This window comes from Hypoxylon fragiforme (assembly GCF_022984875.1).
Source record: "Hypoxylon fragiforme strain CBS 206.31 chromosome Unknown GGS25scaffold_1, whole genome shotgun sequence".
Classification (NCBI taxonomy): Eukaryota; Fungi; Ascomycota; class Sordariomycetes; order Xylariales; family Hypoxylaceae; genus Hypoxylon; species Hypoxylon fragiforme.
In genome coordinates this window covers 2,613,145-2,638,259 of record NW_026054756.1, presented here as the reverse complement: position 1 = coordinate 2,638,259, position 25,115 = coordinate 2,613,145, and the positions used below count along the sequence as shown (strand labels likewise).

The 25,115-nt window shown below is 49.8% G+C and overlaps 11 protein-coding genes across 11 annotated transcripts; 5 read left to right on the top strand and 6 right to left on the bottom strand.

Annotated features, from left to right (window-relative positions):
• Positions 1–356: 356 nt before the first annotated feature.
• GGS25DRAFT_517075 (phospholipase D/nuclease) lies at positions 357–3,173 on the bottom strand (the record flags this gene model as incomplete). The annotated part of the gene is made up of 5 exons (XM_049263322.1): positions 357–571; positions 637–2,671; positions 2,735–2,887; positions 2,962–2,989; positions 3,049–3,173. 5 exons carry the CDS (start codon positions 3,171–3,173, stop codon positions 357–359), a joined length of 2,556 nt encoding a protein of 851 aa, XP_049121564.1.
• Positions 3,174–4,433: 1,260 nt separating this feature from the next.
• GGS25DRAFT_39936 (het-c) lies at positions 4,434–5,550 on the top strand. The gene is made up of 4 exons (XM_049258407.1): positions 4,434–4,789; positions 4,859–4,917; positions 4,973–5,091; positions 5,158–5,550. Exons 1-4 carry the CDS (start codon positions 4,642–4,644, stop codon positions 5,450–5,452), a joined length of 621 nt encoding a protein of 206 aa, XP_049121563.1. The 5' UTR covers positions 4,434–4,641; the 3' UTR covers positions 5,453–5,550.
• Positions 5,551–5,895: 345 nt separating this feature from the next.
• GGS25DRAFT_470822 (putative necrosis-inducing factor-domain-containing protein) lies at positions 5,896–6,911 on the bottom strand. Its single transcript, XM_049259285.1, has one exon. It carries the CDS (start codon positions 6,766–6,768, stop codon positions 6,145–6,147), a length of 624 nt encoding a protein of 207 aa, XP_049121562.1. The 5' UTR covers positions 6,769–6,911; the 3' UTR covers positions 5,896–6,144.
• GGS25DRAFT_470821 (uncharacterized protein) lies at positions 6,759–8,216 on the top strand. Its single transcript, XM_049259284.1, has 2 exons — positions 6,759–7,694; positions 7,747–8,216. Exon 1 carries the CDS (start codon positions 7,117–7,119, stop codon positions 7,564–7,566), a length of 450 nt encoding a protein of 149 aa, XP_049121561.1. The 5' UTR covers positions 6,759–7,116; the 3' UTR covers positions 7,567–7,694; positions 7,747–8,216.
• Positions 8,217–11,056, top strand: GGS25DRAFT_470819 (beta-lactamase/transpeptidase-like protein). Its single transcript, XM_049259283.1, has 7 exons — positions 8,217–9,332; positions 9,385–9,479; positions 9,544–9,574; positions 9,636–9,720; positions 9,796–9,972; positions 10,055–10,377; positions 10,479–11,056. The coding sequence occupies exons 1-7, from the start codon at positions 8,819–8,821 to the stop codon at positions 10,970–10,972; spliced, it is 1,719 nt and encodes a 572-aa protein (XP_049121560.1). The 5' UTR covers positions 8,217–8,818; the 3' UTR covers positions 10,973–11,056.
• Positions 11,057–11,787: 731 nt separating this feature from the next.
• GGS25DRAFT_40111 (putative MFS sugar transporter) lies at positions 11,788–13,758 on the bottom strand. Its single transcript, XM_049258425.1, has 2 exons — positions 12,811–13,758; positions 11,788–12,721 (listed from the first exon to the last, which is right to left on the bottom strand). The coding sequence occupies exons 1-2, from the start codon at positions 13,645–13,647 to the stop codon at positions 11,936–11,938; spliced, it is 1,623 nt and encodes a 540-aa protein (XP_049121559.1). The 5' UTR covers positions 13,648–13,758; the 3' UTR covers positions 11,788–11,935.
• A 336-nt stretch (positions 13,759–14,094) lies between these two features.
• On the bottom strand, positions 14,095–17,435 carry GGS25DRAFT_470813 (acyltransferase-domain-containing protein). Its single transcript, XM_049259282.1, has 6 exons — positions 16,958–17,435; positions 16,519–16,895; positions 16,247–16,465; positions 15,375–16,178; positions 14,810–15,264; positions 14,095–14,747 (listed from the first exon to the last, which is right to left on the bottom strand). Exons 1-6 carry the CDS (start codon positions 17,116–17,118, stop codon positions 14,289–14,291), a joined length of 2,475 nt encoding a protein of 824 aa, XP_049121558.1. The 5' UTR covers positions 17,119–17,435; the 3' UTR covers positions 14,095–14,288.
• Positions 17,436–17,709: 274 nt separating this feature from the next.
• On the top strand, positions 17,710–18,627 carry GGS25DRAFT_39853 (ribonuclease P protein subunit p29). Its single transcript, XM_049258398.1, has one exon. The coding sequence runs from the start codon at positions 17,786–17,788 to the stop codon at positions 18,509–18,511; it is 726 nt and encodes a 241-aa protein (XP_049121557.1). The 5' UTR covers positions 17,710–17,785; the 3' UTR covers positions 18,512–18,627.
• Positions 18,628–19,142: 515 nt separating this feature from the next.
• Positions 19,143–21,410, bottom strand: GGS25DRAFT_39857 (amidase). The gene is made up of 4 exons (XM_049258400.1): positions 20,648–21,410; positions 20,042–20,567; positions 19,475–19,974; positions 19,143–19,385 (listed from the first exon to the last, which is right to left on the bottom strand). Exons 1-4 carry the CDS (start codon positions 21,244–21,246, stop codon positions 19,307–19,309), a joined length of 1,704 nt encoding a protein of 567 aa, XP_049121556.1. The 5' UTR covers positions 21,247–21,410; the 3' UTR covers positions 19,143–19,306.
• A 669-nt stretch (positions 21,411–22,079) lies between these two features.
• GGS25DRAFT_39855 (uncharacterized protein) lies at positions 22,080–23,591 on the bottom strand. Its single transcript, XM_049258399.1, has 3 exons — positions 23,297–23,591; positions 22,563–23,213; positions 22,080–22,488 (listed from the first exon to the last, which is right to left on the bottom strand). Exons 1-3 carry the CDS (start codon positions 23,417–23,419, stop codon positions 22,372–22,374), a joined length of 891 nt encoding a protein of 296 aa, XP_049121555.1. The 5' UTR covers positions 23,420–23,591; the 3' UTR covers positions 22,080–22,371.
• A 55-nt stretch (positions 23,592–23,646) lies between these two features.
• GGS25DRAFT_39783 (HAD-like protein) lies at positions 23,647–25,045 on the top strand. The gene is made up of 2 exons (XM_049258394.1): positions 23,647–23,881; positions 23,948–25,045. The coding sequence occupies exons 1-2, from the start codon at positions 23,865–23,867 to the stop codon at positions 24,885–24,887; spliced, it is 957 nt and encodes a 318-aa protein (XP_049121554.1). The 5' UTR covers positions 23,647–23,864; the 3' UTR covers positions 24,888–25,045.
• Positions 25,046–25,115: the final 70 nt, after the last annotated feature.

Sequence of the window (25,115 nt, the reverse complement as noted above, 5' to 3'; positions counted from 1 at the left end):
AGTATGAGTAGTATTTATAAGTGACCTTGTCCATCATGGATGTTAAATATAGGAAATATTACTTGGCCAACATTCTGTTTTCACATGAGTACCTAGATTAGAGAGTTCACGTAGTAATTATCTACCTACCTAGGATATATTAGGTACCTGTGTTAATCATTTGATGATTGCATTAAGCTGTGTCGTCGGTGTCTTATCGCAAAACATGGGAGATGAGGAAGTACCTATGGCTGTTTGGGAATTATCTAATAGAGAGCCCGGTTTCCTTGCCGAGAAAGCGCCCCCAACGCCGGGTACCTAGTATTTATATCGCCCCCAGTGGATTACCAGCCGGTGGTTAGTAATAGTCTCGTGTCCTAAGTGTACACGCTCTCTGTCCACGAATTCACTTGTAAGCCCGTTTCAGCCATGTTGGCATCCATCAAATAGTCCAGCGGCATCCATACAAGATGTCCTTTGACCTGGTCTAATTTCGCACGAATGTCCTCTGGAGGCAAAAACCGATCGAATATATGGCCGGCCTTGACCCCCTTTGGCGGCAGAAAGGTGTTGTAATCATCAAACGTTTTCACTTTGTGCCAGTTAGTTCTAATAATATTATAATATTAAGCGGAGTCTGTCAGTCTGAAAACTTACCGTGATCGTCAGGGTCAGCATGGAATAAGTGCCTAAAGATTTCTGTGTTCTTTGTCGCGTTGGTAGTCCACATATCCCATAGCTCGTCGCTCATAGGGTCTTCGACAAACTTGTAACTTTCATCCCCATCCCAGATGTCGTTCGGTGACCTCTCTCCTGGTGGATGCGCGTTCTGGTCATTACTAGCATCGTGAGGTTGTGGCGGTAGCAGACCTAGATGTTCTCGCCACAGGTAACGCCTCAAGGTGGCAGCGTGCTTCCCTGCCTCGAACGACTGCCCATCCATGGTACTCTGGATTCTATCGGTATCTTCCATCACGATGGACAACTCGCTGTCGTGATTGCCTAATTGACTTCGGTCATTTAAGTTGCTGGAGCCGCAAACCACAATGCGATCGTCCACAATTAAGAGCTTGGCATGGATATACAGCTCCTCTTGGATCCAATTATCGACTTCTTCCTGAGGTTCGCCCTCCCAGATTTCTTCCGATACTTTTCCAGTATTTGCCATGGCGTGATGAGCTACGCTGTAAACCGACTTCGTCTCGTGACTTTCTTCTTTAGCTGCCTCAAAACGGCGTTTCGCTTCGATGCTGGTTGACAACTCCCCGCCCTCTCTCTGTTCTTCTCGCTTACCCATATGCTGGTCCCGTTCACCCTCGACATCTTCGCTGCCGTGGATGCCTTCACTCATAATCTCCTCTGCTTCGGCACGTTGGACTTCGTGATACTTGACACCAGACGCTTCCTCTTGTTTCTTGACCGAGGGTGTCTTATTCAACCGGTCGTATGATCGCAGATTGAAGACAAATATATGATCCGTTGGATCAACACCCTGTGCGCGGATCTGCTCAAATATTGAATGTTCCCCGCGGCATATTGATTTGTACTGATAATCCATGATAGCACGTGTTCCAGTAGCTGCATCGTCACGTAGGTCACCGGCAAACCCAGGTATACCAGGAATGAGGATGATAACCCGGAACTTTCTCTTTTCCTTGCCAGCTCTGACGCAGGCATCTACAATTGCTCTTCCTATCGTGTTGTGTATAGGTGATTGCTGATCGCCCGTAGCAGTAATAAAGAACTGATTCTCGATGTATACATAGTGCTCGGCGTTACGAATGATCTCCGAGTACGCATTCTGAATACTATGATCAGTTAGAATGCCGCTAGACCAGTCGGCGCTGCTTCGGACAATCTGGGCGTGCATCGTCCCTCGATTGTCCAGGTTTTTGCTTTCGACGGGTGTAAGGGGATGAAGAATGTATTCCCCAACAGGGTGTTTCGGCCGTTGAACACCTACGAGGGCCTCATCTTCCTCGCCTTCACGGCCCCGCAGCATGAGCCAATCGAACCTGTCGTCGCGCTTGTACTTGTCTCGCTTTACGAAATTCCAACGCAAGACGAAATGCTCTGCGATGTCATAAACGCAAGGACCAATCAATCCCATTGCTACATCATGCCAAGGCATGCGTCCGTAATCAGCTTTGCTCAGCTCGTTCTGCTTCCAATCTTGAACGTTCTGAAAATCCATTATGCGGTTGTTATTGAAGTCTTGGCCAGGCCAAATTTCGTTGCTGACCCCTTCCGGGTGGACATCCGAGAGAATATGTTGGTGATTGTCCCAACGACCGAAGCAAAGATCTAGGCCTCCAATAAACGCCATCGCATAGTCTATGACAATGAGTTTCTCGTGATGGGCCCAATAGAAAGTCATATCTGCTGCATTTTCTAGGACATTGTGATCAGGGTGCCGCATAACCTTGATGTTACCGTACCCAGGAGTTCCCTCAGGACATAGACTTTGTAGTGCATGCTTCGTATGCTCAGAATTGCAGGTTATCGCAGCTTCTACCTCGCGGTACACGATAACGAATATTTTTACTCCAGCCTCAGCCCGACGTTTCAATATCTTGTCCAGGCGCCATTCCTGGTTGAAGTAAGGTGGCCTACGCAAGAAGAGCTCAGGAGAAAGCCACCAGTCTGCGATGTAGATGGTTTCCTTTGCCTGCTCCAAAGCTTCTGACACAGCCTACTAAGGGATTAGACTACGATGCAATGAAGCAGAAGCAAAAGGACTAGGAAGAACACTTACCCAGAAGTAATTTCTACCATCCACATACCATTTGATGAGATTTCCATCCCGTTCTGGAAAATACGATTTAAAACGATGCTGATCGCCAATTTTACTGCGTTTCTCGTCACATGCCTTCTCATGATCTTCATCATGGCGGTGCTCTGGGTTAAACTACACAGGGGTTGCTTTTGTGAGTGACTATGTTTAGGGAGAACAATTAATATGAAAAAAGGGGGGGAACCTACGAGATTTGCGAATTTGCCGATTTTATGTCTAGCGCAAAGTCAACATGTTGAGTCGGAAAATCTTCATTCCTGAGTATATGAACATACTTTGTATGAATAAGACTGATTTTTGCATCATGTAGATGCGAGTCCTTCAGCTTCTCCTTTAGTTCCTGAAACGGATGCTTCCATTTATCCGCAGAGTCGCCATTCTGTTCCTGAGAGCCAGCCATTGTAACTCTCTAGACGGTATAGCATTAAGTGACCAATGGGTCAAGATGACGCAGAGGTGCAATCAGAGACAAATGTGGGCGGAAGTTGACGTTTACTCGTGCTGTCTACCTTAGATACCTTGATAGGTAGTATAACCTGCTAGTGGTATACGGCGTCTCGTGTAGCAATTGAGAGATGTAAGAAGAGACGACGAGATCACTTTTGGCAAAAATATCATCTAGGGGGGAGTGTATGAGAGAGATATGTGTAGATAACCAAATGCAATAGGTAGGTGGCGGGTAGATAGGTAGGTTAGATGAGTTGAGAAACATTAAGTAAAATATACGTGGACTCGGTTAGTATATAAAAAGAAAAGAGAAAAGAGAAGAGAGAAAAGACAAAAGACAAAAACGACAAACGACATCGTCATAGGTGGCTGATAACTTCCAAGGTTGTCTTACCTAGAAATTTACCAGGTACTAGGCCATACCAGTTGATACTAGGTCAGGTATGTAGCTTTTTCTTTAATCCGTATTACCTATTTTGAAGATTCGAGGTCATCACGGTAATGCGGCACACTCTTGGCAGTCATTCTCTACATGCTATGTATAGCATACCGTGATAATGTGTACTGCGTACGTACGTCTTTCCTGGCAGCTAAGATGTTTAACCAAGATCTGCTAGCTTTTAGTCTCCTTTGGCCTGCTAGGGATTTGAAATTCGAACACCTGCTATACGAGTACATTACATACCTCGTACGAGAATCACTTACACAAGTGCATGTGTGTGCAGATACATTGTAGGTTGGTAACTCGAGGTAAGTAAAAGGAGCCCTAGTATGATGTAGGGAAAGGAAGGGATGAATTATGAATATTTGAAAGTGACGTCATGTAGTTATTTATTCTCAAGTGAATTGAAGGAACTAGCCGAACAAACAAGCCACATCTCTTCGAGTACACAGTACATAGTACATAGTACCTATTACACAACCTTGAAGCGAGCCGGAATTTCAATGTTCATTGAAACCTGGAATGTTTCAAGCTTTCAAGTCACAGAACAAACCTGTGGCTAGTGCAAGAAAGAAGAGACGCCGGAGTACGATAATGCCTGACCCCGCCCACCATCCCCTTGTCACTTAGCACTAAATACTTGCCCCTTGACCCTTACCCCTCCCCCTCATCAACCTAAATGTTCTTATTGGTAACAATTTGAACTCTGATATACTAGTACAGGATACAGCTGGACATACATATTACTGAAGCTATTTTGCATCACTTTTCCTTACAACCCACTTTTAAACTCGTCTAACAATTCCTCGTCCTAATATCTACCTACCTACCTACCTACCTAGGGTACCTTACCTAGTTGACCGCTCTTCTATTGATCTCTACCTATTCTACACCATATTTCTCTCTTCTACTATTTGTCTTTCACTCCTCTCTCCAGTTTGTCCCATCTTGCTCGAGCTTTAACCAAACAACGATAATCATGTCTACACCCGCTTTCCCCGCCGGAGGTACTCTTCTCCAGACCTTCAAGAAGTCATTCGTGGATGTGCCCATCGACAACAACAATGACAATGCTATTTCTACTACCGAGTTCCTCGAGGCCGCCGAGTCTCTAACTACCATGTTCGGTGAGTTCACGTAGCATTGGTAACTCTGCAATCTGTGGTACACAATTGCTAACCAGTAGCCACAAATAGATATTCTTGGCTCCGTTGCCTTCTCTCCCGTGAAGTCTGATATGTTGGGCAACGTCAAGGTATGCTCACCAACGACACTGCCTCACAAAATTGCCTGGTGCTAATAGCCACAAGAAAATTCGCGAACGCCAGCTCGCTGCCCCCGCCGACTCTGAGACCCTACAAGCTCTTGTCATCAACGAGCTAAAGACAAAGAAGCACGTCGCCACCGAAGGACTTCTATGGCTAACTCGGTATGATTTCACTTTTTCAATGGATGTTTATTAAACGGCTATTCGACTAACTACTTTTACTCTTAGAGGTTTGGAATTCACCTGCATTGCACTAAGCCAAAACTTGGCTCAGGAATCCGAAGAACTCTCTGCCTCTTTCCGTAACGCATACGGTTCGACCCTCAAGCCACACCACGGCATGCTTATCAAGCCTGTCTTCTCCGCTGCCATGGGCGCTTGCCCCTATCGCAAAGACTTCTACCCCAAGTTGGGAGATGATCAGGCCAATGTTGCGGTTGAGCTGAGAGCTTACCTAACCGCCCTCGAGAAAATCGTTGGGATATTGAAGGGATTCCAGGAGCGAAAGGAGTCCAAGTGGTAATCTACAAATGAAGTATTTTGCATTCGCTTGGGGCCTCCATGAGTACGTATTATGTTGATAACTCGAAGCTACTCTGTATAGCTTAGCTTGGGATTACACATGTTCTCCGCCGATTTAAAAAGGAGGATCTTGATGTAGAGAATAGCTGGGCGGGTCATAAACCACTAGGTAGGTATCTACTTAACCTACCAAGCAGATGGGCACCAGATCGGCCACCACGATGGTCGCAATCAATTATCTTGTCGCTATATATATACGTAATTCAAGAGCACACGGCGTATGCCAATATCAAACAAAAATTTCCTGTGCGTACCTCGACAGGTATCTACATGTTCACTGGCTCGGCTATCAGGTGAATGGAATACTGCCAGGTACATCGAATCCACATGTTGGCGACAAATAAGAACATCTCGCTTATGAAAACAACCTGATATGTCCAACATTCAAATCCATTCCGTATCCCGTTCCAATTCAAATGCCTAGTATCAAGCACAAGAACTAATCGGGCGACTTAGCTACACCGTGGCCCTAATCTAGTTAGTTTCATGCCGGATTACTCCTATAATTACCCCCTATATCTCGTTCACGGGGATGCAATCCACCCCCCTTTTAATAATTTCGAAGACTACATTTCGAACTTCATTTCATATTACTAGGTATATTACTAGGTAAGCATCTACCAAGATAGGTTCTCAAGCCGCGCGCAACACAGCCCAGTCAACCGGCACCCCACCACACGCGAACGACCCCGTCGCGCCAACGCGGCCGCCGCGATCAAACCGCAGCACCGAAACGTCAATGTTGTCCACCACGTCCTTGCTCCCGACATCGACCTCCCCGGCGCCCCGACTGCGCACGCCGAACGCGCACGTCCCGCATACGGCCAGGTAGTTGTAGTCCTGGCCTGCGGCGTAGTCCCCCGTCGCGAAGAACCCCGGATCGGCTCGCAGCCCCGCGGCGATCGCGGAGCAGTCGCTGCTCAGCGCCGAGTCGGCGGTCGAGGTCGCGACGAAGGTGGTTTCCGCGCAGATCTCGGTGTGCGTGGCGTTGTGGTTGTAGGTCTTGTGGAAGCGGCGGCGGGGGCGGCGGGGGGCGGCGCTGTGGTTGGTGGTGGCTTTGCCGTCGTCGCCGTCGCCTGGGTGGTGCTGGTACGAGCTGGAGAGGTGTAGGCTGACGGTGCTGCCGTTGGGGTGCTGGATTTGGTGTGTGGTGAAGGGCCCGGCGATGGCGGGGAGGGGCGGAGGGGCGGAGGGGCTGCCGAGACAGAGGGAGGGGAGGCTGAGGATGAGGTAGGTGGTGAAGGGGGAGAGATGCATCGTTACGGTGGTTTCTTTCGCAAGTGTGTGTTGTGATGGGTCTAGGTGGTTTGATTAATATGGCGCACTGCACTTAAGTCTTGAGATAGGAGGTTTTTGATATAGGTATTGGTAGATGCTTAGCTTAGCTTTCTTCACAGAGAAAGGTCGAATCTCCCCCAAGCAAAATCATTTATATTGGCAGACCATACAACCCTCACATGAGTTGGGTAGGTGATGCTGTGTATCTCATATGCATCGGTAACTGGCAGAAAGGCCTTGTTCATCTGAATTACCTTCCAGAATAAGGACGCATCAGGGCAATCTTCATAGGTAGACATGCGTAGATAGACTGGTATAGTCAGTCACATGGAGCAAATCTCCAACAGGCCCCATTGCCAATACAGGTCACACCTGTCTCACGTATTCATTCAGTTGAATCGTTCTTCTGACATGTATTTGCCTGTTTTCTTGAGGGGAAAACTAAGTATTTCACGTTTTGAGCATACTCATCGTAGTCGGATATTCGCATTGTACCACACAATCAACCATCTTGAAAGGGGGCCATACGCGTGTAAATATCATGGAAGCGCGATGTTAGAAATAACGCGAAGTTGTGGGTGTTGCTATACGATGCATCTGCCCGAGTCATTCAGGGGCTTGTGCGACTATAAGAAAGTGGGAAAATTTAACTTAATTGGAATTATATTAATCACAACAGAGCTCTTTACAGTGTCTTTGGTGTCTTTGAAGGCAACAGAGTATGTGAATGCTGGCCTCATATTCACTGAAAATGGCATTTCACAGGTACTGTTATAATGCGCGCTGGTTTTCATACCATTATACCATTAACCCCACACAAGTAGTAAACTTTACCACATGGCAGTGAATAGTATAGCCTTATGATGTGCGTAAAAGATACCCTTCTTATAGATCCTCCGGCCAATCTACTTCTGTTAGCACGTTCAAGGAGTATGTCTCATTTGGGTAGGACTGTACCTTCTTCCGTCGACAACAGCTGACAATGTGATGTCGCAATATACACGCCAAGACTCGAGCAGCTCTTCGTGGCTATTTGAATAGCGCGATAGGGGTCTCTTTACCCGTGGATGGCCAGGGCTGTCTATCTAGGTAGGCTGTATCGTGAGAGCGAAGCCTAGGCAAGTACATGCATACATTCCTTTTAAGGAAGGACAGTACGAATAGGTACCCAGCAGGCAATTATCTGGTGATTCTGGTCGCCCGATGCGGGCATAAAAACGGGGTACAAAAATGTCTTAGTTGAATAGAGCTTCAGCGATTGCTTTTCCTTCCCGCGACCATACCGCGTCGCGCTGAGCTACTGCATGCTCTCATTGGATGCTCCCCGACAAAGCTCATCTCCTGTCAAACTACCCAAGTAGATGCCCAGTAATTAGTGTAAGACAAAGCGGGAAATCTAGATAAGGTTGCTGCAGCCTCCTTTATATTTATTGATATCGTGCTTTTAGGTACCTACAATAGGTAGGTGTATCTTTACTACTACCTAGGCATGCTGCCTCCCGCGGCCTTGCAGTAATTATCTAATTCTAGGTACGGTTTATTATTTGCCTGCAGTATGTAGCAATCTCCACATCCAATGTGCAAGTACGATAGCTACCTTACCTACCTACCAGGCCCCTCCTCAGGTAGATATGTCATTCCGAGCCTAGGCTTTCATCATATACGGCACTCAGGGACTTGGTATGGTAACCCAAGGTTTCATTTCTCTAATTCGGATCTCTGCCTTTAGCCATGATATCGGTAGCATCATGTCATTGGCCGCGCAGGTCTCTATATGCTACGTCGAATGTGAGATTCCGATGGGGTGGGCGCGTTACCTGGATGCTCTCAATTTCAAGGGTTGCTTTTTGGGGATCTGTATCTACCTACCCGCCAAGAGTAACTATCTATATATTCACATGGTTTCCCGGGAACGTTGATGTCGGCTACCATTAGGTCCTCAGCTATATGTCTTCCAGTTCTTAAGATACTCTTCGGTTATGTAACTTTTAGGTTACCGTTTCCCTAGTTCAATTTCTATATCTCCAAGATGCTCGTCGGTAGGATTAGCGTCGTGCTGGGCTGTATCGTCTCGCTCGTAGGCGCGTCGCCAACATGCCCCCTCGACGGACCTGTTTTCCCCAAGCCTCGCCTGCTTTCCCAGAGCGACGCTATTAAGGCCGCAGTGGCGAACCTGACCAGCACATTCGCCAATATCACAGCGGGAGCCCAGAACTACTCCTTATCTGTGCAGGTCTTCTCGGCGGACGAGGAAGAGCCCCTATTCTCCGTGTCGCACACGGCACCTAACCTCCCGCCGAACACCACCGGAGTGAGGAGGGTCGACGAGAACACGGTTTTCCGGCTCGGGAGCTTGACGAAGATATTCACGATATACGCCTTTCTGATCAATGCTGGCGAGAAGTACTGGCACGAGCCTGTCACGAATTACATACCGGAACTTCAAGCAGTCGCCAATCAGTCGGACCCGGTGAGTGACATAGATTGGAATGATATCACCCTCGGAGGTCTGGCTACGCAGATGACAGGCATCCCGCGTGAATGTTCGTATCATGCTCGACCTTGGACCCCCGTTATCAAGCTGATGGGTGGTAGATGCGCTATTGGGAGAACTGACCCAGTCGAGCGAGACGAGGGACAATGTGGTGCAGTACGGGTTTCCGCCTCTGGCCCAGGATCAAAAACCTCCGGTGAGTAAATACTTCGATAATTACCCATACAGGCCTTCCCGATTGCTAACCTTGGATATTATAGTGCGGAGCATACCCAACCTGTGATCGAGCGCGTAGGTTCAAAAATGTTCTACTTAGCTGTACCCCTGATACTAACACAACCCCCTTATCCAGAATTCTTCGCCGGAATCATTTCATTCTACCCCTCCCTAGCCCCCTACGAGACGCCGGCATATTCCAACGTAGCGTTCCAACTCCTGTGAGTGTTTTAGCATCGTTTACCTACCACGCGTGGTCACAATAGTACTTTACTAAAGTTTACTTTCTACTTCAGCGGCTATGCCCTCGAAACCATCACCGGCAAGTCTTTCACATCCTTGGTGCAAGACTCGATCATCAATCCCCTGGGGTTAAACAACACGTCTCTCCGGGCCCCGCGGGCCTCACGTGGCATCATTCCCGGGAACCAGACGGCGACGGGGTGGTCTTTTGACATTGGAGAGTCTGTGGCGTAAGTTTCACCAGCTCACTAACACCTACTGCCCCTGAAAATGTACATACCTAGGTAGTGAGTAGCTAACAGCACCGAAAAGCGCCGGCAACATGTACTCCTCAGCATCCGACATATCGAACCTCGGCCGCGCCATCCTCAGCAACAAGCTGCTCTCCCCCGTCGTCACTCGGCGGTGGCTGAAGCCCTTCGCCTTCTCCTCGGACCCGCTCGCCATGGTCGGCATGCCCTGGGGCGCGCGGCGGATAAAGCTCGAAGACACGTATCGATACACGACTGCCTACAACAAGGCCGGGAACATCGGCGACTACAGCTCGCTCTTGGCAATCATGCCCGACTTCAACGTTGGGATCTCGATCCTGGTCGCGGGGGAACTGCCGCCGAATGTGGGCTTTGGTCTCGCTGGTATGTATTCTCTTGCTATCATCACTGCATCGTTGGGATGGGACACTTTTTAAGGATGCAAGAAGAACGAAAAAAAAAACCAGAAACTGACGCAGGAGCAGACATCATCGGCGAGCCCCTCCTCCCCGCCCTCGAAGCCGCCGCCCGCGCAGAGGCCGGGTCCCTGTACAGCGGGCACTACTCCTTCCACGACTCCTCCATAAACTCCTCCATGACGATCACCACTGACGACCTGCCGGGGATGAGCATATCGCAGTGGTTCAGCAACGGCACCGACTTCCGGTGGATATCGACGGTGCTGCAGAACCAGTACACGCCCGTGACCCCGCGCATCCGGCTGTACCCCACCGGGCTCGAGGGCCCGGGCACCGACGGCGTGGGAAAGCGGGTCGCGTTCAAGGCGATGTTCGAGGACGCGGACAGCCCGAGGCGCGACGGCAGGATGTTCTCGACCGAGTGTGGCTCGTGGGTCTCGATCGAGTCGGTCATATATGGGTCTGCGGCCATGGACGAGCTGATCTTCAACCTGGATGCGGAGGGGAAGGTGCTTAGTGTCACGTCGCCGTCGCTGAGGATTACGTTGGATAAGGAATAAGACCGTTTTTTTTGGTCTGGTTTATACGTGTATTAATTACTATTACAGACTTATATCTACTTAGCTTCTATATATATATATATATTCGTTAATCATTTTCACCCTTCAAAGTCTATCTAACAATCTTGAGAACATGCTGACAACTTTCATGGAAACCTTGGAAGTCAGAACATTCTTTACTACCTATAAAACTCATCAGGTAGAAAAAGGGGGGTTAGGGGTGGGCGACTCCTCTGAAGTCTTTATTCTAGGAAGCACTAGAGTCTTCATTGCCGTGCTAACTCCCAATACTTCCATGCTACTAATATCTCTCAATAGCTAATCATTCCTAAATTTAGTTCCATTAAGACATCTTAGGTCGTTTAACTAGATGCAACCATTCGAGAAGAATGGAATGTTGTTTTTGTGATCTATGTGTCGGACATGGACATGGACATTTCAGCTTCTCCAAGATCCACAAGTGCCACGCGCAAGGGCTTGAGTGGAGAGGGTTTGCGGCGCGCGCGCTGGCGAACCTTGTGCTCGCCCCTTTCACGCTGATCTTCATGATGGGCGTGAATAGGAGGATGGAAGAGGCGATGGAGGGGGCGGGGAAGATGCTGAGTCTGGAGGAGGTTAGGGAGTTGATGGGGAGGTGGGCGAGGTTGAATGTTGTTAGGGTATTCATGCCGCTGGCGGGAGCGGTGTTAGGGTTGTGGAATTTGCTGCAGTGAATGGGTACTAGGTAAGATCAATTTCTTATGTGTATGAATACTTAGTAGCTACCAAGTACCTTGTAGGGGTCAGAGTATTGCAACGCTACTTGATATTCGCTATATGGTCATGTAGATACCTAGAAATCTAAGTACAGAGTCTTGATAGTAACATGGAATGAAGGTACTTTATACACTTGGGTTACCAACCTTTTCAGCTGGGTGACAATTGCTTGCTGTGTCGAGGTGATTGCCTCAAGACCCCTAAGCATTACCGACTCAATACCTGCCTCAGATACCTGGATACATACACCGAAACATCGAGTCTCAAAGACCTAGGCACGGCATCAACCGAGACAGCACTAGCCGCCACGACCTCCGTCGACGCCTCGCTAAGCTCCAACTCGACCTCCTCTCCCGCCACCGCCAGCTCATGAGGGTGCGGGACCCCTCTTCTCCCCCCGCGACCCCTTCGCCCCAGTAGATGCCCCAGGCCACTCAGCAGCATCGGCCTATGGAACGCCTCCTGGATATTCTCCAGCGACCGTCCCCTCGTCTCGGGCATATACGCCGCGAGTACCCCCACCGTGCCCAGCGCCAGCGCGCCAAACAGAAAATAGATACCAAACGCGGATGCCTGCAGGAGCACGGGCGTGAGCAGCGCGACGAGGAAGTTCGTGGCGAAGCACAGGCCCATCGCGACGCAGTTCGCCGCGGCGCGCGTGTGCCCCGGCTGGATCTCGCTGGCGTAGATCTTGCCGACGATGCCCCAGGTCGCGCAGTACGTGAGCCCGAAGACGAACACGGCGACGATGACCAGCCAGCGCGCGACCCCGTACGGGTGCACGACGCCCGCCGCGTACAGGCCGCCCATGAGGAACATGCAGCTGGAGAGCGTGAGGCCGCCGCTGATGGCGGAGGTGCGGCGGCCCCATTTGTCGGCGAGCAGGAAGGCGGGGATGGAGATGGCGAGCATGAGGATGGAGGAGAGGCCGGAGGCGAGGAAGGAGGCGTTGTCGGTTGATAGGCCGGCTTGTTCGAAGAGGACGGGGGCATACTAGTTAGGTTGGGGAGCGTGAGTATTATGAGCATAAAGGAGTGAAAAGGGGTGTCTGATAGCTAAAGAAAAGAAAAAAGCAGACTTACGTAAACCACGGCATCAATACCAGACAGCTGGGCCATGCCCAGGATAAATAAAGCCAATATAGTGCGCGCGCGATATCCTCGTCGGAACAACAGCGAGAAGCTCTGCCACAGCGACAGGCTCAGCGTCTGCTCAGTGCTCATGAGGAAGTCCCGCTCAGCCTCCACCATATTGCAGTCGAGCCGCTCCAGCGCCGCGCGGGCGTCAGCCTGCCTCCCCTGCAGCATGAGCCACCTGGGAGAATCCGGGAGCAGCAGGCAGCCCCACGCGAGGACGGAGGAGAAGACGCACTGCAGGATATACGGCACGCGCCACGCCATGTCCGACTGGATGTTGACGGTGCCGTAGCAGGTGAAGTAGCCGAAGCAGACGCCGGCCGTGGCCATGAACTGGGGCAGCCCCGTCAGCGTGCCGCGGTACCTGAGCGGCGCGATCTCGCAGATGTAGACGGAGATGTTGCTGAGGAAGATGCCCTGGCCGAACCCCGCGATCGCTCGGCCGGCGATGAACTGGCCCAGGCTGTGGGAGAGCCCCTGCACGAGTGCGCCCGTGCCGAAGAAAAGCGCGCCGGGAATAATGGCGGAAATTCGGCCGTACTTGTCTGCAAAGTGACCGGCGAACATGGATGGCAGCGTGCCTGTCAACATGATCATCGACACGGTTATACCTAGCATCGTTGGCGATAGCTGTCCCAGGGACTCGGTGAACTGAGGCATGTGGGTTATGGCGCCGATAGACCCGGTGTCGTAGCCATTGAGCAGACCGCCTAGCGAGACTGCAACGGATGCTATCACGTATCGCGGTGCGAAGTAAGGGGTAGTAGCGGATGACGACGACATGGTCTTGATCGAAACTTGTATCACTTCCAAGGTTATGTTATATGAACCTTGGTAGGTATATAGGTGTCTACCTGATAACCCTTCAGGGTAGGGAGACCAGGGGGGTAGGGGATGAATACGAGGAATATGTAAGAATAAAGTAACCGTTTTAACACTATACAGCTCTTAAATACCTTTCAAGTAGTATGTATGGAAGGCAGAATAATGTGCCGACTTAGGTATTCAGGGGTATGTCCCGATTTCTAATCATAATGAATAAGGCGTAAACTATTCCGGTTCGGGGTACTTACTATGTGAGTTATCACCGCCGACCCCACGCATCTCATCACACGCCCTTACATCCTTATTCCCCATCAAGATCATCGCCGGTCCCGCAGTCCATATAGACATATTGTATCCACTCTCCGGGGGCCTTCCGTAAGATGCTAGGTATATCTTTTTGCCACACCGAGAATGCATTAAATTGGTATTGGCATTATGTTTCTCTGCATGCTACTTCAATATTATGTGTACGACTCATTAGTCATCCCAGAATAAACCGAGTAGTTGGTACACGCCTACAAGGCAGTAGGTAGGCAGTTAGGTTAGGCAGGTATCCATCCCATATGCATGCAATTCATAATTCACTTCGCAACGTGCCCTTACAAATGTGCTCTGCCCTCTAGCCTCCGCCTCTTCCTTTCGGCTTTGACAGCACTCTTGAGTTTCGCTGCTTCCTCGTCGCTAAGCGCTGCATCAGTCTTGCTCTCCAATCTAGTGGCCTCTTCGAATAACTTGGCCCCTATCATATCAGTGAGATGCAACACCCGCGTGCTAACCGTGGCGCCATCTCTCCTATTCTTTCCTTCGCGTCTGCTTGACGCAATGCGTTCAATGAAGTTCCATAATCTCCCTGACGGCTGGAGGGCTCCGGATATTGGGTCGCGGGAAGGCATCCACTCGGATGCGAGTCTTAATCGAGGGGGCCCGCCCGAGTCCTTTGGTTTCAACACATAGACAATACCTTCCTCTTCGAAGCGCTGATACGAATTCTTCAGGGTCTCCTTGTTTACCGCCTCAAAATAACTCAAGTCACCTTGGTGGTAGAGAGTTTTGCCAACCTATCGTGTGTTAACTTGGGATTTCTAGGTATCTCAAAATACTGGCTTGGACGTCTACTTACTAGTTGTGTTGTGTTTTGCGCCTTTGCCATTTCAATCCAGATTACGTCTTTCTGCTCGAGTGGAGGCGTGAGGCCCATTAAAGAAACAGCCGCAAGCCAGCTAGACTCGATAAAGGGCCAGATTAAGAAGCAGTAGAAGTCGTAGTTTTCTCTACCAGCTGTCCGTTCTTCCTCCGAAAGCCCGATGCTCAATATGCTCCCCTTTTCATCTCTTTTAACTTCAAGAACGCGATCGTTCTCTAATCCTGCCAACGTTTTCTCTAAGTTGACGGCTAACCCTTCACCAGGGAATATAAACTCCCCACGGAATAACGACGAAAGGAACAATACTTGATCTCGCAAGGCGTCGTAGGATATCTCCTGATGAGCAGGGCCACCACCAAGCTTTACACGGGTATACAAGCTAGCACTAACAAGAGCCTCTGATATGAATAAATGGATCGTCATATTACGGTCTGTAACTGATTAGTATCTCCCTTCTAGATGAAGTACATGGATGCGATCCATCTCTTCAAGAAATGCAGGATCCAAAATGAAATGAAGCCGAGGGCGAAACGTTACTCACAAAAAGAAAGCTGGAACCGATCTACGGCATAGTAGGTCGGCTCTGCTAGGCCTTGCACCACGCCAACAAGGTCCTTTCCGAGCACATCTAAGCCTCGTTCTACAACGTCGGATAGGGGGGCATTTCCAAAATGTGCCACACGACCGCCCTTGGCTCCCACCCGGGCAGTAAGCCATTCAATTCGCCGCAAGAGTTCTGATTTACCAACTCCGCGACCCCTAAGTGTAAGTAATACGGTGCCAATCAATGCGGTAGGCATGACTACGGACACGTCGTTGATGTCTGATAGTACCTTGTATCCCATGGTTCGTAATAGCTTCTGTTTAATCGCAACATTTTCTGGGGTCTTTACATCGAATCTTAACGTCTCGGGTGATGGAGTAAGCCTCGTCAGCTGCTCATCGATGTATTTGCGTAAGCTCCAAGGCTCATGAAATCGGACGTCAACTCTTCCCAACCGGAGTGACAAGACAGAGGAGCCGTCAGTTAAGAAATCGGCCAGGTTCTCTTTCTTCTTTGGGTAACCCAAGAGTTCTGTAACGTAACCCTCCGTCTCGATAACCTTGTCATATTGTGTGCTCACTGGACATATGATGGCATCTTCGACCCGACCCGATAATAAGCTATCCAGTACGAAGCTCAAGATGCCAAATTTTGGAGAGAGCAGTTTTCCCGTCCTGGATCGGCCGCCTTCGATGAAACATTCAAAATTATACCCTCCCTGGAGTAGGGTGTCTATGTAAGCTTGTACAAGAGTCGTATATAAGGTGTCATTTCCGAACGACCGTCTAATCCACATTGCGCCTTGTATCATGAGTTGTTAGTTTAAAATAGTACTAGGTATGAAGGCATGTAGTGCATATACAACTCACCTGCGTGCTGCAAAAAGCTCCCAACAACCGGAAAATTTAGATTATCACCGGCAACAACAACAGGCAATGCCAGCCCTAGGCGATAGCAAATCAGTTGCATAGAGACGTAGTCAACGTGAGATCGGTGGGATGGTAGAAAGATGATGCTCTGTTTCTTCTTTTGGGCTATTTCAGCGACTTTTCGCAGCCTCAAGACTTCTTCGCTCGACACGTGTATTCCTAGATATTTCTCATCAGCTCACACGCCAGACTCCTCTCCCATGACGACGTACCTTGGTGGTAGGCTCTTGTAAGTAGTTGTGTAACTAAGTAGTATGCCCCTCTAATGAAAGTCTTGCTCTCAAACTTGCATATCATATCATTGGTCATCTTCTCCGCCACTTGTTGAATACTCGTCTCTATAACGGCTCGTCTTTGGGCCTTTTTAGTGACGAAATCCTTGTCGTCCTTGTTAAGCCACCCTTCCTCCTCTTCGACTTCCAATCGCTTATTAGCCAGCTGGGATATTCGGGACTGTAAAAGGGGCGCGGATACGACGGCGTTTCTCATATGTTCCGAGAACCCAGAGTAGAACAAAGGCTGACCAATGACTTTGTCGTAGGCTCGCCACCCCGTTCCGGATACGTATAGGGAAACTTCACGGAGGAATCTAGGCGGATGTCATGTTAGTTGCTAATATTCGAGTGTATATTGCAAGATCGAAGGGCATACTGAAGAGGTTCGGAGCGGAAACGGGCCATATTATGCATTAGGGGTTCTTGATCATCGTGGCGACGAGTTTCGACATAACTCCTGGGTTGGAGGGTGATTTGGTCTCCCAGGATTTGTAAATCGGGCGCTGAGTCGCGCGTAGGATCTTCATCTTGAGCCATGATGATATTATTACGGAAGAGGATCTACGGAATAAAGATCAAGATCAAGATCAAGAGAGATCTGTCTGTTTATTGATCGCATTCGCTATGGCGGAGGGTATCTCAGCAATGTCGGAGAATTACATGCTTCTAGCATCCTACCTAGTAGGTAATCAGTGGATAATGAATCTCTACAAGCAGAAAACAGTGGTGGTGTACTGGATGGGTAAGAGATAGTAGAAGCTTAGGTTAGAAGGTTGTAGGTTGCCAAGTTCCAATTCGGAATTAAAGCTGAGTTTACAACGCTTTAGGGCTGTTTCAATGCCGAGGTTTTAAAGCATGTGAGCCTTGGAACCGGGAGCCAGCTATTGGAACCAACTGTTTAGGCACTGAAAGTTACCGCTAAGTTCACCCCAGGTTCCACTAATTCCATCGGTTTGCAACCTTGCACCAACCTCCAGCGTTGGAACCTAAAAGCTGTCTTAGCCACATGTTACTAGTTACTAACTAGTAGTAGCGTGGAAGCAGCAAAGGCAATAGCTTTATCGATAGCAGTAGTTAGTTAAATCCTTGCTCAAAAAGTTGTTTTCTTCATCACTAAAAATATTACGGCGTAAAGACCATCACAACCTGATTGGTAATTCTTTCTTTTTCGGCCCCGAATCCTACATAATCAAACCCAGACAGCATGGCGACAAATAATACCAATACCAATAATAAGCAAAACCTAACCCGCCAACTTCTCTCGCGAGCCCACAGCCCCGACAGCACCGACCGAATCTTCTCCGAGAAGATCCAACACCGACCACTCTTCCTCAAGCCCACCTCGCCCCCCCCCTTCAACGCCCGCGATGCCCGCCGCAAAGCCCGCGCCTCGCAGCAGCAGCGCGCAAAGGCCCTGAAGCCCAAGCCCCTCTCCGCGCGGGAGCGGCGCAAGCTGGGGCTCTACGACCTCCCGAAGGCGGGGCAGAAGTACGCCGTCTACGAGCCGCTGAACCGGCTGTGGCTGGGCTACATCCGGGAGGTGCTCGGCCAGGAGCTGTACACGGGGGGCCAGGGTGCCGCGGCGAAGCTCAGCGCCGCCGACTTCCACGGCGCCGAGATGGAGGTCTCGCGCAGCGGCTGCCCGAGCCGCGTCGGGATCCGGGGGATTGTCGTCAAGGACACCCGGTTCGTCTTCGAGATCGTCACGAAGAGGAACCAGGTCAAGACCGTGCCGAAGGAGGGTACCATGTTCCGGATTATTGTGCCGCCTGTACGGGAGGAGAAGGCAGAAAAGGTTGGGAAAGATACGGCTGCTCCCGAAGACGACAAAAAACCCTTTATTTTTGAAATTCACGGCGACCAGTTCCAGCATCGGTCCGCTGATCGCGCGACGAGGAAGTTCAAGCTGCATTACCTGAAGAACCTTTGAAAATCTAGCGATTATTGCCGAATTTTAAAGCCACCAATCCATACAGAGCATGTCTGCAAGATAAGCAGCCCACCCTAGAGGTATCCAAATGTCGCCATTTAAGCCTGAAGGTACTGCGCGTTTTATAACGGTTCGGATATTGCTAGCAACTAACTTCACTAGAGTCCCAATAACCTATATAGGACGTTTGTGAAATGGCTAGACGGAGCGGAAATGTCTATTCGACGCAACCGTCACCAGTCAGGTCGCCTTCTCCCGCTACATATCCTATGAGTGTAGCAAGGGATAAAATCCCTTCTGGGTGATCGGCCATCAGCGGCGTGGCATATTAGCGAGCTCGATATTGTAGCAGTCAAGTAAGGGGGGTAGCGATGAATAGGGGCACATTTCGAGCTCATCGCAATATTGTCAAAACATGCTCGCATCAAAGTCATTAGGCCACAATACCGTAGTATGGGTCCGTCCATCTCCGTGGGGTGAGGAGATAGAGGACAGTGCCGCTCGCATCAGGAACGACCGAAATAACTTGTTCCTGGAGTGCTTAAATCTAGTTGCTCATGCGACAGTTTCAACCGCACAAGCAGCGCGAAGGGTTTGAGGACACTCGATAATAAATATATAACTTATCACTTATACATCTGAAATACAGTCCGCCATTTCAAGGCCAGGTCGAATCGGTAAAAATTGAGAGCACCGTAGGCTATTAATTGGATATCCATACGCATCCACCTCTCGCCCATCTCCGTAACCTCCGAACAACTGACATATCATCCGAACCCCGAAAAAGGCCACCATTTAAGCCGGAACAGTAACCGGCAAGCCAGCCTCCTCGAGTAGGATTTGCACCGCTCTGAGCAGTTTCTCGTCGTCGAATCTAGAGTGGAGTTTTTCAGCATCAGCGTTGTTACATGACACAAACCATGCCCTTTCCCTCGAAAAGGGGGACGAGAAAATAAATCTTACCTCCTAGCCACAGCCTGCAGCGAAATCGGCGCGTCCTTGTACCCCTTGGCCCCATGCTCCTTCCACTGTTCATACACGAGCTTATCACTCTCGCTCACTGGCTGGTAGCCTTCGGGATACTCGAACGGCGCCTCCCTCTCGCCCGCGCCCACCGCGTCCGCCACTGGGAAGACGACGCCCGGGTAGTCCAGCAGATTCCAGTGCGAGGTGTAGCCCCAGTACTTGCTCTGGTCGATCTTGGGCGCAACGCCCGGGCCGGCGGGGCACAGGATGATGTCGAGAGGCGCGTTATTTCCGTCGGCCGTCTCGTTCCAGAGCTGTGCGTATTTATCGCGGTAGGCGTCACGCGCGTCCATCGCGTCCCAGAGAGTCGAGATCGAGTGTTCTTTGACGTGCGGGTTGTCATTCAGAATGAAGTTCGTCAGTGGACGCCACGGCTCTCCCGATGCCTCGATCGTAGCTTTCACGTCGGCGCCACCGTCGCAGAAGTATATGTTTGCCTGCACTCTTGTTAGCGATGTGCATAAGCAACCAAAAGGAGGAGGTAAAGGGGGAACTTGATCGTACTATGATAGACCACGACAAATCGTGTTTCCAGGGCTTCCACTCCACCACATCTATATTGGGGCTTCCCTTCAGCTTTTCGGCTAGCTCCGTAATCGCTCTTAGAATAGGGGGGTGAGGTCTGACCACACCATCGTTGTACAAGACACCAACCCTCAGTTTCCTATTTGGGAAGAACTGCGCCGGATCTCGCCAGTCCATGGAGACGAGGCTCGGCTGTCTCAGCCAGGGCTTCTGGTCCAAGACCGCCTTGGTGAAGAGATTCAAGCCCTCGAGACTAGTTGACAAAGGTCCCACAGCTCCGGAGACGGTCTCTCCGCTAGTCCTCGCAACACCCCATCCGGCGTATGGAATACGCTGGGTCGTTGGCTTGAAGCCGAAGAGGCCGTTCAGCGCGGCCGGGTTTCGGATTGATCCGCCGATGTCAGTGCCAATCCCAAGAACGGAGCCGCGAAGTCCGATGAGTGCGCCCTCTCCGCCCGATGAACCCCCGGGGGTCAGCGTCGTGTTGCGAGGATTTACGGTGACACTAGGAGATCATCAGTAAGTCAATGGCCAATTCTTTCGTAAGTTTGTCTATCTTTCAGTTTCGAAGTTGTTGTAACTTACCCATACAGATTAGTGTTCGTCTCGATCTGCATCAAACTCTGCGGCTGCGTTGTCCTCGCGTAGATCACCGCGCCCGCCTCGCACAAGTACTGCACGACCAAGGCATCGTCCTCAGCCACCCGGCCAACCCACGCCACATAGCCCGCATTGAGATCTTCGCCCTTTATGCCGATGTGCTCCTTTACGCTGATGGGGACGCCGTGTAACGGACCCATCGGCTTGCCGTGCGTAGCCAGGTACTTGTCGAGTTCCGCTGCTCTTTCTAGCGCTCGCTTGGGCAGCAGCTCTGTGATGCAATTCGTAAGCTTCTGGGCCAGCGCTGCGCGGCGCAAGAAGGCATTGGCGACGGCCGTCGCGCTCCATTCGCCCGTGGCTAGCTTCTTGACCAGGTCCTCGGCATTTGTGTTGGTGATCGCAATCTCGGCCTCAGTTAACACTTTCGCGGGGATATCGGTAACGTTGGCGGGGATGTCTTGTGGTTGGAAGTCAGGCACGGGTGGTGAGACCTCCGCAATGGTGGCGTCCCGGTGTCGTTGCCGATCTGCGGCTACTTCCTGCCAGCTTGCTCCGTTCGCGATGGTTACGGTGGCTGGAGCCATTATTGGTTATTAAGTACCTACCTAGTGTGGGAATGCAAGAGGAAGCTTTCTGGGTTGGAATTTCAAGTAAAACAGGGTTGGTTGTAGGTAGTTGCAGATAAGGATTCTTTAGATAGATAGCAGTAACATAACCTAGCTCTTTCCGTACATTATATTAGAAAGAGCGAGCTCATAGCTACTTAAATAAATACCACCACCACCTTGCACCTTCCGATAACGACGCGCTGGTGGTGGTACTGGTGGGGGGGGATAGGCAGGATAATCGATCCCCTCTACTTTATCAAGATCAGCGTGGGTTGGCTCCACGATACACCTAACCTACACAGTACTATGTAGGTATGTACAATACGATTGCAACCACTCCGCAAAAGAATCCAGTACCACGACACCGACATAGCATAGCATTGCAGAACATTTGTGTATGTATGATTACGATACCTAGGTAGGTAGGGAGGGTAGGATAAAGGCCGATGCAGGAGGCCAAGGCCGGGTCTTTGGACGGGGTAGGGTGGAGCATATCTACAACACCGGGCCTGGGCATGATAATCAGCCGTTGGTTGCTAGTTATCTGCCATGTAGGTAATGAATGTAAACATCCCACTTCTATTTGACCAAGCTATAGCGAGCGAGACTTTCTAATAACGGGACCAGGAGGAAATATATCACGGCCTAACGCTCATGAGTTGTAATCATATTCAACTTTAGGTGCGCAGGTGGGTTTGTCAATAAAATAGGTCCCTGGCCAGATATGCTTGGTTAGATGCATTTGTCATTACCCCTGGTTCACACCCAAGTCACCACGAACCAACATGTTACAATGTAGGTAGGTAAGCATTACACGCTTGCTATACACGTGTAGAGCAATATGGAGGCTTTTTGTGGAATTGCCCATTACCTAGCTTCAGAGCTACGGGGGAAATATTGTTAGAGCATACAGGGGAGAGGATGACCAAGCATCCATAAATTTATAAGTCGTAAGTAGCCTCTCGATAGTTATATGATTGATAAACTTGGGTATATGGACAAAAATCAAAGCTATCTAGGTAAGCATACTACTATTCGAAGGTGGGCGCCCAAGACTTGCTACTACGTACTATAGGTAATCATACTCAACGTTCGTTCAGTTTATTGCGGTGGGCCGTTCTGCGAGAAGTTCATGCTGTAGCCGCCAGTCTTTTCGTCTTTGACCATCTGGAAATTGTCGGTGTTGAGGCCAAATGGCTTCAGTATCCCGTTCCCAAGCTATATGCCCACATTGAATTAGTGATTAACATTGATCGTACCAAAGACAACCCCTTCCAACAACAGCTACTCACATTCTTCAGTTTCCCCCACATCTCCGACATCTCCTCTTCCTGGGCTGCCTTGGTTCGAGGAGGTAAGGTCCTTAGCTGCGCTAGGACAATCTTTCTATCGGCCGGACCAAGATTTGTCATCTTCGACAGAGTCTTATAGTCCTCTTCGGCGCTGCTCAAATTCGACCATCCTCCCAGTTCACTTCTTGCCCTCGCTCGCCGCATCAAAGCCTTCGCTCGGATTCTGAGGATATCTTCCTGTCGTTTGCGTCTCGCTGTTTCGGCAGCAGTTTCGTCTTTCGCGGCGGGAGCACTCTTCTGCGCCCCGGAACTGATGATCTCTTCCTCCACTTCATCATCGTCTTCTTCCGCAGTCTTCTTCTTATCTTGCTCCTTCCCTTCTTTTTCTTTTTGCGCCTGGCTGGCCTCGGCTTTCTCTAGACGGTCCAGGCCCTCGATGGAGTCGGTAGCTGTCTTGATGGCGTCCTTCCATTGCTCGAGCTTCAGATGGCAGGCCGCGATGTTGGATTTCAGGACCGCGATCTCGTAGTCGAGGTAGTGCGGGCAGACGGAAGTAGCTTCTTCGTATTTCGTGATGGCGTTCTCGTACTTGGCCGAGGAGAATAGCGCGTTCGCTTCCGACTTCTTCTCGTTGGACTCTCCTAGTAAACTCTATAAAGTCAAAGAAAATTATTAGAATATGAGTGATTTATGAATGCCTTATGCATTCGTGACTTTCAAACTGTGGCGCATACCGCTTCTTCTTCAGGGGGGAACTTTTCGGGAGCTATGAACTCTTCGGCATCTTCGTAATTCTCGGCCTCTATTTTCGTCTCACTGGACTTGGCCTCTCCTGGTTCTGACGACTTGCTGGCCATATTTTGTTTTAAAGTTGAGCAGTTTCCGATCAACTAAGGACAAGGAACTCCAAGCACCAAGAATTAACGAATGTGAAATCTAAGAGTTTAAGATGATCCGTCATCATAATTTACAAACCTAGTTTACAAACCAAGGCGCCTTAGTTAGGTACCAGTTTGTTATGCATTTAGGCGATCGCCATAAGCTAAACTCAAGCTAATGTGGAGCTCACTCCTGCAGAATGTCCCGCCATATATTCATGTAACAGGGTATCCCGTTTGCCAACCCCGCCTCTATACAGAGTCCTCCACCGGAACCTACTTTATACCTACTTTATACCTACTTTATGTAGTATCAGGAGGTTATTGTGATTACTTTGTAAATCAGAAGCTGGAGAGATCCATCTATTTCTCTCATATAAAGCAAAGTAGTTAGGCAAATTTGTTATCATAAAAACAGCATACAATGGCGCCTCGCACAGAGCAAGTCTTCTCTACTCAGAAACATGATCACAGGCACAAAAGCTAACACACACCTCCCTACTACAGCTTCCCGCCTGTAAGAGCATGTCTTTTCGACATGGACGGGTTACTTCTTGACACAGAGGATCTCTACACACTCTGCATAAACCTGGTGCTCGAGAAGTACGGCCGTGCCTCGCTTCCCTGGTCTATCAAGGCTAAGCTGCAAGGTCGGCCTGCGCCGGAAGCGAATGCTCTGTTCCATGACTGGGCTAAGCTTCCCATATCTGAGGCTCAGTACCTTACCGAGTTCTCCGCCTTACAGCAGCAGCACTTCCCAACCGCGAAGCCATTGCCCGGCGTGGAGAAGCTGCTGGGTGACTTGGGAAGAACGCGGTGGTGGGACCTGAAGGACGAGGCCGGCGCAAAGAACGCGGAGAAGGGAGGGAGTCACGGCAATAAGCCACAGAGAGTCCACATTGCGTTGGCGACAAGCAGCACGCGCACCAATTTCACTGTCAAGACCTCAAGATGGATCGAACTGTTCTCCGTATTTGAATCGCATCGAAGGGTCTTAGGTGACGACAGCCGCATCCAACCTGGCCGTGGCAAGCCCCTCCCGGATATATACTTACTTGCATTAAAAACTATCAACGATAGTCTCGAGGAGGGTGAGAAGCCAATTACACCCGAAGAGTGTTTGGTCTTCGAAGACAGCGTCCCTGGGGTTGAGGCTGGACGACGTGCAGGCATGAGGGTAATTTGGTGTCCTCACCCGATGCTGAAGAAAGAGTACGAGGGCAAAGAACCAGAGATCCTTGCTGGACGTATGGGCGAGGCTGGTGAAATCGATGAGCACCAACTAGGAGAGCTCCACGATGGATGGGCCGATTATTTACTCAGTTTGACAGATTTCCCATACGAGAAATATGGAATAATAGTTCCGCCTGCCGAGGCAGAATTAGACATCGCCATGAAGGAGAATACTGGCGAACTTGTTACTCAGGATGTCAAAAGCTCGGCTTAATAGACGTTGAAAGATTCCATGAGAGAGTATTGTTATGAGTGTATAGTCTCATCAGTCATAACTCTTACATCTTCCCTGGTCATCGGTTACCGGCTACACAAGGGATAAACTACCTAGATACTCTAGACCTAGATTAGATTATTTCGTAGATTCTGTATTGAAAGCTTTGAGAATATATAACTCACCTCATTGGTAATTACCTAGGTACCTACTTGGTAGGTAGGTACT

Bases quoted from the DNA above. Each gene is read 5' to 3' on its own strand.
- GGS25DRAFT_470813 (XM_049259282.1), bottom strand. From the start codon at position 17,118: ATGGCTCAAGATGAAGATCCTACGCGCGACTCAGCGCCCGATTTACAA. The intron at 16,896-16,957 runs GTATGCCCTTCG...ACATCCGCCTAG, and splicing joins TTCCGCTCCGAACCTCTTCA to ATTCCTCCGTGAAGTTTCCC. The intron at 15,265-15,374 runs GTGAGTAACGTT...AATCAGTTACAG, and splicing joins TCGGTTCCAGCTTTCTTTTT to ACCGTAATATGACGATCCAT.
- GGS25DRAFT_39855 (XM_049258399.1), bottom strand. From the start codon at position 23,419: ATGGCCAGCAAGTCGTCAGAACCAGGAGAGGCCAAGTCCAGTGAGACG. The intron at 23,214-23,296 runs GTATGCGCCACA...TTGACTTTATAG, and splicing joins TCCCCCCTGAAGAAGAAGCG to AGTTTACTAGGAGAGTCCAA. The intron at 22,489-22,562 runs GTGAGTAGCTGT...GTGGGCATATAG, and splicing joins TGTGGGGGAAACTGAAGAAT to CTTGGGAACGGGATACTGAA.
- GGS25DRAFT_39853 (XM_049258398.1), top strand. From the start codon at position 17,786: ATGGCGACAAATAATACCAATACCAATAATAAGCAAAACCTAACCCGC.
- GGS25DRAFT_39936 (XM_049258407.1), top strand. From the start codon at position 4,642: ATGTCTACACCCGCTTTCCCCGCCGGAGGTACTCTTCTCCAGACCTTC. The intron at 4,790-4,858 runs GTGAGTTCACGT...AGCCACAAATAG, and splicing joins GTCTCTAACTACCATGTTCG to ATATTCTTGGCTCCGTTGCC. The intron at 5,092-5,157 runs GTATGATTTCAC...TTTTACTCTTAG, and splicing joins GGACTTCTATGGCTAACTCG to AGGTTTGGAATTCACCTGCA.
- GGS25DRAFT_470819 (XM_049259283.1), top strand. From the start codon at position 8,819: ATGCTCGTCGGTAGGATTAGCGTCGTGCTGGGCTGTATCGTCTCGCTC. The intron at 9,575-9,635 runs GTAGGTTCAAAA...CCCCTTATCCAG, and splicing joins CCCAACCTGTGATCGAGCGC to AATTCTTCGCCGGAATCATT. The intron at 10,378-10,478 runs GTATGTATTCTC...ACGCAGGAGCAG, and splicing joins TGTGGGCTTTGGTCTCGCTG to ACATCATCGGCGAGCCCCTC.
- GGS25DRAFT_39857 (XM_049258400.1), bottom strand. From the start codon at position 21,246: ATGGCTCCAGCCACCGTAACCATCGCGAACGGAGCAAGCTGGCAGGAA. The intron at 20,568-20,647 runs GTAAGTTACAAC...ATGATCTCCTAG, and splicing joins ACGAACACTAATCTGTATGG to TGTCACCGTAAATCCTCGCA. The intron at 19,975-20,041 runs GTACGATCAAGT...ACAAGAGTGCAG, and splicing joins ATTTGTCGTGGTCTATCATA to GCAAACATATACTTCTGCGA.
- GGS25DRAFT_470822 (XM_049259285.1), bottom strand. From the start codon at position 6,768: ATGCATCTCTCCCCCTTCACCACCTACCTCATCCTCAGCCTCCCCTCC.
- GGS25DRAFT_40111 (XM_049258425.1), bottom strand. From the start codon at position 13,647: ATGTCGTCGTCATCCGCTACTACCCCTTACTTCGCACCGCGATACGTG. The intron at 12,722-12,810 runs GTAAGTCTGCTT...CAACCTAACTAG, and splicing joins GTATTGATGCCGTGGTTTAC to TATGCCCCCGTCCTCTTCGA.
- GGS25DRAFT_470821 (XM_049259284.1), top strand. From the start codon at position 7,117: ATGGAGCAAATCTCCAACAGGCCCCATTGCCAATACAGGTCACACCTG.